We start from the raw sequence: 12,236 nt of genomic DNA, 5'->3' as shown, positions 1-12,236 counted from the left end.
CACCCCCTCTGAACCAATAGCTGGGCACAGTGGTTCATGCCTGTCAGCCCAGCTGAGTAGAAGGCTAAAACTTGGAGGACTGTGGTTCTAGGCCAGCCCAGGCAGAAAAGTTTGTGAGACTCTATCTCAATGGAAAGAATCTGGGCATGATGGTGAACACCTGTCATCCAAGCTATGACAGGAAACATAAAGCAAGCAGATTATAGTCCAGGTACATGCTTAGGAAGAAAGTGAAATATGATTTTAAAAATGACCAGTACAAAGAAAAAGTGCTGGTGATATGGCTCAATGGTGGTATATCTACTTAGTAAACACAAGGTTGTAAGTTCAAACCCCACCCAGTACCTGGACCCTCAAAAAACCATAACCACCATCAATAAACTAAGCAACTAAGCATTTTGGCAAAATATTTTAAGAAAACAATGTCAGGGTTGGGAAGGTGGCTCAGTGGTAGAGCTTGCCTTACATGCATGAGGCCCTGGGTTTGATTCCTCAGCACCACATAAACAGAAAAAGCCAGAAGTGGTGCTGTGGCTCAAGTGGTAGAACGCTAGCCTTGAGCTGAAGAGCTAAGGGACAGTGCCCAGGCCCAGAATTCAGGCCCCACGACTGACAAAGAAAGAAAGAAAGAAAGAAAGAAAGAAAGAAAGAAAGAAAGAAAGAAAGAAAGAAAGAAAGAAAGAAAGAAAGAAAGAAAGAAAGAAAGAAAGGAAGGAAGGAAGGAAGGAAGGAAGAAAGAAACGAAAGAAGGAAAGAAAGAAAGAAGGTAAGAAAGAAAGAAATGAAAGAAAGAAATGAAAGAAGGAAAGAAAGAAGGAAAGAAAGAAAGAAGGTAAGAAAGAAAGAAAGAAAGAAAGAAAACAATGTCAAAACCATAATATGACCCATTATTATATGCAGTGATTAGCTGCTTCTGCAGTGAAAGAATGTACAGGCTTTGGGGCTAATTGTTAACTGTAGGCATCAAATATGAAATATTACATTATATGTAATATATAAAATATTTAATATCTATTCATATATAATAAAATATATAAATGTATGCCTCACATGTGTCCTGAAGTAATGAAAAATTAAAGATGTTTCATTTGACCATGGTTTTCTTCTAATGGTAGTAACTGCCATTGCAGTTTCTCCCTATAATTGCTAGTACATTAGATAGTAATGTATAATTACTTGACACATTAGAGACAATAATATTACCTATGGGGGTCTTTGGTGCTGGGTATGATGTGAACACATTCTCTTTTATAAAATGCTCTTTCTATCCAGGATTTCTGAGCCTGAAAAGAGAGAGAGATAAAAGAAAGGTCAATATAAGCTTTGAACATGAGTAGGAAGCAAAATTTCATAATCATATAATAGAGTAGAATACGATAAAAATTATGATTGTTTCACACATTTATATTACATAAATAAAAAACCAATGACTCATGGAATCTAATTTGGTTGCTGTTATAATAATATTGAGAATTAAAGGAAATAGCCAGGCTAAAAGTATTACTGGTGGAAACATACAAATTCATGATGATTTTTGTTTGTAGTGCTAAGAATTGAACCCACAGCCTCGCATATGCTAGGCAAGTGCTCTTATCACTGAATAGTCTGTATTCCCAGACCATAATAATGATAGTTGAAGACAAGAAGTAAACACAGATTACAGGGACAATGAATTTGGAGGGACAGAATTTGCTTCTGACCTTATACAAATATTCAGTGGTAAGCACAAATGCATTTAAATAATGAAGTTTTCGTGGCTTCCATTAGATTTTCCTTAATGATGGAAAAGAAAAATGATGGAGGAAATTATATAATTCAAAAGCCCAAACCATCACCATTCTTTTGTAAATTACTAATGCTTAAGAAGAGAGGAGGAGAAAGGAAACAAAAACATAAGGAAGATGAATGTCTTCCTCTTTGTCCCAAAGTTCATAGAAATGCCTTTAGAAGGAAATAAGGCAACACTTCCTTTGGGTCTTTTTCTCTTGCATCATGCCATTTATGCACATTTAGCAGATACAGCTTCTTAGAATGGCTATATTCATGACTGTCCATCCAGAAATACTGGCCCTGAGATTAAGTTTCCAATGGACAAAGGTTATTCTAGTGAACTCTAAGATCTTTATTCCAAAGCATCACTCTACCTTTTTCTTTGCTACCAGCACTGGAAATAATGGTAAGTCTTTCAGAAAACCCAATAAGCTACCCCGAATATTTCTTTGCTAGGCATTTAAGGTGCAAGTTACAGCATGTGATCATCTCTCTAATCTAATATCAGGTCTTAATTCATATGCTTAACACAAAACCAACTGAGTGGTTTCATTTGGCTTGTTTCAATCACTGGTGTGAAAGTTCCCAGCCCATTTGATGCCTGTTCCTAGTCTTGATTTGGCCTAGTACACCAAGGTTTATTATTGGCTGTATGAAGTTGGGTTTGACTTCACTCACTCAGTCTGGTACTGTTGAAGTTGGCAAGAGTGATTTGCACCAATGGCAGTCATTTCTGAACAACTGGGATGGTGAACAGTTTACAAATGTCAACAAGGGGTATGGTAGAGGGCCACCAAAAACCTAATCATGTTTGGGTGATGATCACAAGTGGATCATATGATTTCTGAATGTTTGTATATTGCCAACACAAAAAGGCACACACACAAGGCCTCAGAGACCTGCAGGTGTAGGTGGACCCCTGTTACAAAGGTAACACTAGCAGTTTTGTTTGCCAGCTGGTCACAAAAGTGTCTGTTGTCATACTTCACTTAATATAATTTTTTCCAAGTCTTTCCATTTCCTAACAAATGGGGCAACGTCATTCTTTCTGATGGAGGCATAGAATTCCATTGTGTATATATACCACATTTTCTTGATCCATTCATCTACTGAGGGACATCTATTTTAGCTATGGTAAATAATGATGCAATGAACATAGTTGTGCTGGTAGCTTTAGAATGGTCTTGTTTGTGATCATTTGGGTAAATGCCCAAAAGTGGGATTGCTGGGTCATAAGCCAGGCCCAAAGAAACATAGGCCCCATGGTTTCCCTTATTTGCAATAACTAGTATATGTCTGAGACAAGCAGAAACAGTCAGATAAGTTGATGTTAGGTGAAATGAACCCCATGATAAGGACTTAAATGGTTTTTCTTTCTTGCTATTGTTTCTAACATATTTATAAGATGATTTCTTTGTTGCTTTGTATGTCCCTCCCCCACGGTATAACCCCTGTTGTCACTGTATTTGATGTTGGTATAATTTGGGGAGGGGAGGGGAAAAATCAAATTGTTTAAATACAGGTGGATACAGGTGGACCCATTGCAACAATGAGATGTACAAGACGTTATGTCAAAAAGCGAACTTTACAACTTTGGTGGGGGGGGGTGATGGGAGGGCAGGGATGGGAAGGGGAAACAAAGGAGGAGGCAACAATGCTTGATAAGAAATGTACTCAGTACTTTGCTCATGTAATTGTAACCCCTCTGTACGGCCTTTTCACAATAAAAAACACTTATTAAAAAGTAAAAAAAAATTAAAAGTAGGAATTACAAAAGCAAAAAAAAAGGTCCATTGTCAAAGCCTTCTCAAAAATGTAGGCAAAACGGAGCCAAGAAACCAAAACAACAACAACAACAAAAACCATAGTGGCTCCATTTTTGCAACATAAGTTAGCTTAGCAACAGAGATAACCAGGCTTTATCTTTGTAAAAAGCCTGTATTCATAGGTCAGGATTGTCCCTAGACACTGAATACTTTCATTGATACTATCTCTTGGCAGGAAGATGGTAGAATGTCCCTCCCTGGATATCTGAAACCCATTTCCCCTACACCTCAGGGAGCAGAGAAAAGAGAATAAACTACTATCTTTTTAAATTTTGCTGGCCAGCCTTCAAAAGCATCTGTGAATTTCCGGGTGTGCTGATCAATTTCCCTTGAAAAGCAGTATTGTTGGTAGAACATGAGGACTGGAGTTGGAAAAAGTTGTGTCTGTGGGGCTTTGGGAGATGGAGAACGTGACATGAATTCTTTTATCCTCAGATCTCCGATTTTCCCATGATGGTAATAGATGACATAGTTGTTCTTACCATATTTTGATTACCATCCTGTTATATCTAGAAATGGGACTGGTCTTGGTCTGATTTTAGTACTGAGTGCTTGGATGGAGATTCAGGCGTACGTTCTAGGAAGTTCTTGTAGCAATAACCTAGTTAGTCTTTCTTTATATTGGGTAACACAGAGCACCTGGCTGGCCACTACAGAAGGTAGAAAGAAAAGTGACTTCACTTCTCTGAGCCTCTTCTATAGCATGCCAGCTCCTTAGGGAGCTTTAGCTGTATGTGTGTGTGAGCGTGTGTGTGTGTGTGAGGGTGTGTGTGTGTGAGTGTCAGTCCTGAGGTTTAAACTCAGGCCTGGGTGCTGTCCCTGAGCCCTATTTATTTTTATGCTCAAGGCTAGTGCTCTATTACTTGCTGCAGCACCACATCCAGAGATTTCTCCCCCCCCCCCCCCCCACCCCGGAAAGTTAGTTGAAGATAAAAGTTACACAGACTTCCCTGCTTGGACTGGCTTCCAACCTCCATCATCAGATCTTGGCCTCCTGAGTAGCTAGGATTACAGGGATGCGCCACAAGTGCCAGGCTGGAGAGCTTCGTGATCATCCCAACAAGATAATTCAGCTAAAACACCTGAGATCCAATAGGTTCCTTTGGGTCCTAATTGGGTATTGTGTCCTCTACATACCATCTCCACAGATCCTCAGAAGAACTCTGTGAGAGAGTTCTTGACTACTCTTATAGCCATTCCTCCAAAGAAGAAGTTGAGACTGGGATGTAGTAAATGAGTACTAAAGCCAAAATTTGAGCTTGAATATTTTAGTGCGATTCTTGGATTCCTACTCTTGTTCACTCTGCTACACGGCTTCTTCAGATGAGATATTATTGGCAATCCCCCCTGCTAGTTTCTGCATTTGGAATGAAGAACCTTTTGCTATTTGTTCATTTCTTTCTATTTAAGGTAATGCATAGGGTAGAAACCCAGGAACGTTGGAAAGAGGTAAAAGAAGGGATAGTCATTGTCATGGTCTCAGCAAAGAAATAAAATCGCAGACTTTCAAATTTGAGGGTTTGGGAGACTGGAAACAAATGGATTAAAGTTTTCAAGGACACCATTACTTTTTCCATTCCTAGATTTCAGTTTTAATTTGGAAGTTCCTGATGACTTCACTAAGTTGGCATGTGTTAAAAAATACATTATAAATGTATGGCCAAATGGATTTTTAAATCTTTGAGTATAAAGTATTGTAACTTTCTCAAAGGTAAGAAGGCAACCTCATTGTTAGCAAAATGACTGAGGATCAATTTCTATTTATCGTTAGTAGTAGATTAATAGTTTTCTTTGCTAAGGCATAGACAAGTAGGAGGAAGAGAAGAAATATAAAGTAAAAGATACATTGTAGTTAACTTGGATTCTTTTTGTTTCTGAGAAAGACAACACATCTTAAAATAATATATGCATAACATGTTAGGAATTCTAAAAAATAGCATGCACAGTTTGCTATGCACTATTGTGGGATTTGCTTTATTATGCTTTTATCCAGGTCTTTAGTGTGGACAGACATTAGATTCTTAAAATTGTTTTTCTTGGAGAGGGTATTTTTGAAGTACAATCATGGTTTAACTTGTTCCCTAAACTAATTCTCTTTTCTTTTGTTCTAAGGCTTTCAAATCCTCTGTGTGAGACTTTATACTTTGCTCCAACTCCAATGAAGTTAGCACACACTGACTGTCCTCGTTGCTAGAAAGCATGCAATAATTTTGACATGTCATGTTTCTAGCTGACCTTTGAGTTCTTTTCTAGCACAACACTTCAAGGGACAGGGTGTCCTGAAATCCTTTCTTTTTAAATATGCTCCAGAAGTCTCTTGTCCTGTTAGGAAAAGTAGTTCCTACTCACAGAAAAATGACTTGTGTGTATTTTTTTTTAAGGTAGCACAGTCACACAACCATTACTGAGTTTGTGGAGAACTCTTTTCCTTTATGTCTTTCTGCATTATCGGTCATGTGTAAGATGTAACAGGCAAGTGTTTTTCAAAGGCTAATAATGAAAAGATACCTTATTAAAAATTTTTATTTCCACATTTTGAACCGAGTACTAATGATTGCCCACAAACAATTAAGCATATATTAACCTTGGAAAATTAAATAAGACATCAGACTGATAGAAACCAAGAAAAGCTTGTAAATATTGCTATAAGAAGAAATAAAAAAAAGCATAAGTCTTTTCATCCCAACGAGTTTTACTCTTTTCCATAAAGGCTGTGACCCCATTATCGGGTCTCAAACTAATTTAAGCCTTCTTCCCCCACGAGCTATATAGACCCAATATCATCTCCAGGAGAGAAGAGCTTAGGCATATACAAATACAGACAATATATTAAATATCTCTTGAGAAAGTCTTAGACAGTGCTATTGTAATTTTGTTTTCAGAATCACTTAACAGAAGGACTACAACCTGAACCAGCCATCACAAGATCATCAAAGAGTACGTTAAAATTTCTAGAAACAAATGCAAAGAAAATTTCACCCCCTCCTCTGTGCTAAACTCTTGTGTTTCAGGTGGATCACTTGTTTTCATTGGAGCAAAATACCAAAGACCTAAAGAACCCACTCCATTTGTTCCTTGTCTGCCTTTTGTTTTCCCCCAAGATCTCTCTGGGTACTTCTTTGGTTTTCCTCTAGGTCCCCAGCTCCAACATTTGAGAAACTGATCAAAAGCAAAGTGAGCTGAAATCATTTTTTACCTGAGCACTGACTCTGGCTGGTGGCAAAGGCTGTTTCCCGGAGCAGCTCCTGTTGCTTTCATTTTGCTGTGGCCAGGCCTGGCCATCCTGTTAATAATGCTCTTATGACCGCCCACTGGGAAAAAAAAGTCCCTTGCTAGGCTCTTCCCCCAAGAGATGTTTCAAGTAAGCCATGAACTTGGGGCGGATTAGCCCCTTGGAATGTGCTGCTGTGTGGGGATTAGCCTGACTCAGAAGCCCATGGACCGTCCCTCCTCCTAGTCCTCAAACACTGCTTGATTTGAACATCTAATCTGACGCCAGAAGAAAAACAAATCCCCGGGGAGATCGGATTTAACTGGCACAAGTCCTAACAGGCTCCCTTGCGCCCCACCCCCCTTCCCCCCCCACTTTTTTTTTTCTTTTCCATTTTCAGAGAGAAAGCTTGTGAAAGTGTGATAAGGTGTTCTGAGTTCTGAAACTTCAACTTTGGAAAGCAAATCTTTCTTGAAGAAACAGTGTCTGAATTCTCTGAGGGTTTTGGAGCACACAAGCAGCATTGTTCCACCAGCTGGAAAAGGATGGAAAGATAGCACTGCTTTAAAGAAGAACTGTTATAAAAAAAAAAAACAACCAAAAAAAACCCCTCTCTCAAGAGTGTTTCCAAAGAATACTTTGGTTCCCAAACAGAAGTCCAAGTAGAATAAAAGTAAGAGTCTGACAAAGACCTTCTATAAACTGAAATAGCAATAAATTGTCTGGTCCTACATCTCATCCTGCAATTCTTCCCTGATCAATACAACAACCTGATTAGAAATCTGTGCTCCTTGGTTCCTTATTAACCAGTGGTGGCCCCTGGAGAATATGGACAAGGATGGAAAATGGTGACAATGCAGCGTGTTTTCCTGGGGTGACTCAAACTATGACTGAAAAGACTCTTCCAAAGATCATTCAAGAGCAAAGTTTTTCTGTTTAAGATAATAGGAATTCTAGTAATAGCAGAATTGAAAAAGTTACTAGGAATTTTTTCTGTTGGAAAGAGTTCAGACTTCAACAAGGCAGGAACACTTTTCAGAAGCAGAAAAAAGGGCAGGGATGTGCAAACAGGTTCTGTTGAGGGATAAACACCTGTGAAAGGGGAAAAGGAGGGTAGAGGAGGGTGAAGAAGGTCAAAGTACTTTATTTTATGTATGAAAACAAAACCATGTTCAATTGTCCTAAGAAGGGAGGGAGGGCGGGCATGACAGAGGTGGTGAATTTGATCAGGTCCATTGTAGGGATGTATGGGATGGATGTTCAACTAATACAATTTTTTAAAAAAGTTACTAAAACAAGGTCAATAGTAATAAATATGCGAGTATATTCATACAGAAGTGAAAATAGGCACAATACATCTTTCTTTCCAAAGACAAAGCTAGAGCTAAGAGGTGATATCTGTAGATTCATGGCAGGAGTGGGGTTTGGATTTTTAGTTTTTTCGATCACCTTGTGTTAAAGGGACTATCACATGCCATGTGGACACTAAACTGAGAACTAGGTCCTACAACTATCTTACTTCTATACTCTTTCCAGAATTGACCAACTGCTCTCCTCCCCGCCCCCCCATTTTATGATCACTCATTTTCTAATGTTTCAAGGGACAGTAACCAGGCTAGTGAGTTTCAACTAAAGGAAACTTAGGATCTGTGAAACTCAAATGGAAAACCAGACTGAGCTTCAGCATTTGCTCATAAGGGAGAAAGTCCCTTTGCCTTCCTGCAGGCGTCAGTGCAGCTTTGTGACATACATTGCTCTTGTTCTGTGCATTCAGAACCCTCCTGAGAACGCATTCCCAGAAAACCATGAGAAAGTTGAGCACACAAAGATAATGAATGCATTGTTCTGGATTATGTCAGCGGGTTTAATTTTTATATGACATCATGTTCTAATTTAAACACGTAGAACTTACTTGATGCTACTTTCAAACATTCATATTTTTTGATATAAGATGTTTTGTATCTTTTTCATTCTCCAGGTCTTGGTAACTTAGCTTTAAAAAGCATGGCTACCCTAACCTTCCACTTCTGGACTAAATTTTGTGGTGACACTATAAGCTAGTGTGTGTACTGACTGTGGATTTGATACTTTACAGAGGAGACATTTACTAGTATATTTTACACTTGCTTGATGTGAAAAGTCTAACCTCATTTTTTTTGGGGGGGGTCCAGTCGTGGGGCCTGAACTCTGGGCTTGGCACTGTCCCTCAGCTCTTCAGCTCAAGGCTAGCGCTCTACCACTTGAGCCATAGCGCCACTTCCGGCTTTTTTCTTTTTGCTTATGTGGTGCTGAGGAATCGAACCCAGGGCCTCAGGCATGCAAGGCAAGCGCTCTACCACTGAGCCACCTTCCTAGCCCCTAACCTCATTTTTTAAGTAGGAAAAAAGCTGAGTGCCGGTAGCTCACACTTGTAATCCTAGCTACTCAGGAGGCTGAGATGTGAGGATTGTGGTTCAAAGCCAGACCAGGTAGAAAAGTCTCCAAGAGACTCTTATCTCCAATAAACTACTAAGAAAAAGCACTATGGTGCAAGTGGTAGAGGGCTAGGCCTTAAGCAAAAGAAGCTAAGGGAACGAGCCCTGAGTTCAAATTTCAGGATCAGCAAAAAACGAAAATAAAAACAAAAACAAAAAAATGAAACAAAAGATAAATATCTATTTTGATACACTTTAGAAGAAGTTTTTTGGTGACACAATTGTAACCAATTTTCATATCTTGTATTTCTAATTCACAACAACAAAAATAAATGAGAAATGAGCCTTCCAGATCTGAGAACTTATTTTTCTAAAAATATGTGTATTTTTACCAGTTTATTTGAACAAAACACAAATGTTCTCTATGAAGTTATCTTGATTTTGCATTCTAAACCTTTCACTAGACCTGCTTTTTGTTATTTTTAAAGAAGTGATATTTTCAGAGCAAATGCTCCATACGCTGGTCTCTTATTTCAAATATTTTCCGTTTGTGGGAATCTGATAGGGGCTAGGTGAGTAGAGGTTTAAGAAATGTGGAAATCAGTAAGATTTCCTGAGTAATTATGTTTCATAGTAAAAGATGGTCAATGAGGCATTGTCTAGAATATACAAAAAGTAAAAACAAATTAAGTTCATCAACAGGACACTAAATAAATAATAGCTGATATCATTTGGTGATTCTATTCAGCCTTCAGTAGACTACTCAGTTATATAGAGAAATAGAAGTTTCATGCTGTCAACGAGAAAAAAGTAGGCCATACTACAATTACGATAGAGCTGGGAGCCGGTGGCTCACACTGGTAATCCTAGCTACTTGGGAGACTGAGATCTGAGGATTGTGGTTCAAAGCCAGACTGGGCAGGAAAGTCTGTGAGACTCTTATCTCCAGTGAACTACCAGAAAACCAGAAGTGGCGCTGTGGCTCAAGTAGTAGAGCACTTTCCTTGAGCTGAAGAGCTCAGGGACAATGCCCAGGCCCAGCATTCAAGCCCCACAACAGACAAAAAAAAAAAAAATGATAGAAAAGAAAAGTTTAAGGTGGTATCTATGGTTAGTTTTTATTTAATTCCATTTATTTCCCCATGCTTTCAAAAGTTTCCCCTGTATATGCATAGTCAGAAAACTGCATTTTGGATACTCTACTAAAATCTTCAATTGTCACATTTTATTTGAAGGATAGCAGGAGATTATTTCAAAAGAGAAGCTTAGAAGGTGACTAGGAAGAGAAATTCTGTGAAATGAGAGAAGGCTCCATAGTGGGGAAGATTTGGAAAGTGTGGTGTGCAAGGTGAGTTTTCTGGAGGGAAGTAGGAAGGGAGAAAGGGGGAAGGGAGGAAAAAGGGGAAGGCAAAGGTCAGGTATCCAGGAAGAAATTCACTGAGTTTTGTGTGGTTGTGAGATTGAATAGAGTGGTTGCAAACAAGTCTAACAGATATAGATTTCAAAATTTATCTTTTTCAACTTACTTCTTCACTAGTTGCTACTTCAACCTTCCTGAAAGTCTTTTTTTTTTCTTTCATTATTTAGTTTTTAATTGTGGAGGTTTTCATCTGTGATAGTAGGTAACACTTCTAGTTTATCTTCCAGACTGGTTATTTCTTAAATTGGTGCTGGTCCTTGGGCTTTGAATTTAGGGCCTAGACACTGTCCTTGAGTTTTTTTCACTCAAGGCTAGTGCTCTACCGCTCGAACCACAGCTCTTCTTCTTGCTTTTTTTTTTGCTATTTTTTTTTTTTAGAGATAAGATTCTCACAGACTTTCCTGCACAGGCTGGCTTTGAACCTCAATTCTCAAATCTCAGCCTTCTGATTACAAGTGTGTGCCTCCAGCACCTGGCCTTTTAAATTTTGTTTGCTTTTGTGTATGTTTCTTTCCAAAGAGAAATACTAATAGAAAATAGAATATGAGGCATCTTGCATTGCTACCAGAGTGCTGGACATTTGTCTAAGCGTAAAGAGAAGTCCCAAGTGGATGCAGCATAGCAGTTTCTACTACGAGGTAGCAGATGACCTGAGGACTCTGATTCAAGAAGTTAATTGGTTCCAAAGAGACTTGTAGCGACAGGCCACGTTTTGTCTGTGACATCACCAAAAATTTTATGCATCACCTACCAACGCTATGGCTGGAAGGGCACAGAATCAGCCTTTGTGAGGAGCTCTTCAATGATGATAGACTCTGAGCACTCACAAGAGAAGAACCACTGGCATAATGCTAACTGTGATTGTTCTTCATTCTATTTCATGTAACAGCATGATGTTTTATTCTCTCAATTCACCATGATTGAAAAATTACTCTTGCATACGATGGAAAATGACCCTTCTGTTGGTACACAATGCAAATTTTTTGAAAAGCAAAACAGTCAGATTTTCTGCCAGGGGAAAAAAAATCTAGATTTTTGTATGGAAAATATATGTTCCATTTTTATAAAACAATGTACGAAGCATTTTTCTGTGATTTACAGATCTGATAACAACACATTTTCTGCAAAGGGATAGATGGCACATATTTTAGGGCCTCTGGAAGCAATTCCTCCCCCTGTAATGATACTCTGTCACAGTGAAACAAAAGCAATCACAAGCATCACATGCTAGTGACCATGTCTTCACTCCAGTGAAACAGGATGTGTGCTGTAACTGATGTGTCCTGGATAGCTTCTGATACAGAAAAATGTGATGGAGGGTAGCAGGGTAGTGGTTGTAGAATCCATCCTTCTGAGGTCCATTCTTCTCTCGTTGTTTCTCTTCCTCAAATATGTCAGGAAAACTCTCCTGCAGGAGCCTTGGCTCCTGATCTTCCTTCCACCTTGGTCAACTCGGCATCTGATATTTACAACCATCATGCCCATCTGGACATCCTCTACTGCTTTACTCCCTCCGCCTACTTCATATACTCTTACATGACCCTGTTATGCCAAGCTTTTAAGTGTGTGACTGTTGTTTGTCTGCATTCCCACCC

General features: G+C 38.9%; 1 protein-coding gene across 4 annotated transcripts in view; it reads right to left on the bottom strand.

Moving 5' to 3' along the window:
- The window catches only part of Trpm3 (transient receptor potential cation channel, subfamily M, member 3), a 498,800-nt gene that overhangs the window by 268,457 nt on the left and 218,107 nt on the right, over nucleotides 1-12,236 (bottom strand). For 2 of the 4 annotated variants that reach the window (XM_013018449.1, XM_013018448.1), the window contains exon 2: nucleotides 1,204-1,283. In XM_013018449.1, coding sequence (XP_012873903.1) covers nucleotides 1,204-1,283 — 80 coding nt within the window. Of the gene's footprint in view, nucleotides 1-1,203; nucleotides 1,284-6,792; nucleotides 7,028-12,236 lie in introns of those variants that run through there. The other 2 variants (XM_013018447.1, XM_013018446.1) reach the window with 2 other exon arrangements.

The sequence above is a fragment of the Dipodomys ordii genome, unplaced genomic scaffold, assembly GCF_000151885.1.
Source record: "Dipodomys ordii isolate 6190 unplaced genomic scaffold, Dord_2.0 Scaffold40, whole genome shotgun sequence".
NCBI classification, from domain to species: Eukaryota; Metazoa; Chordata; class Mammalia; order Rodentia; family Heteromyidae; genus Dipodomys; species Dipodomys ordii.
This window is presented reverse-complemented; position numbering and strand designations above follow the sequence as displayed.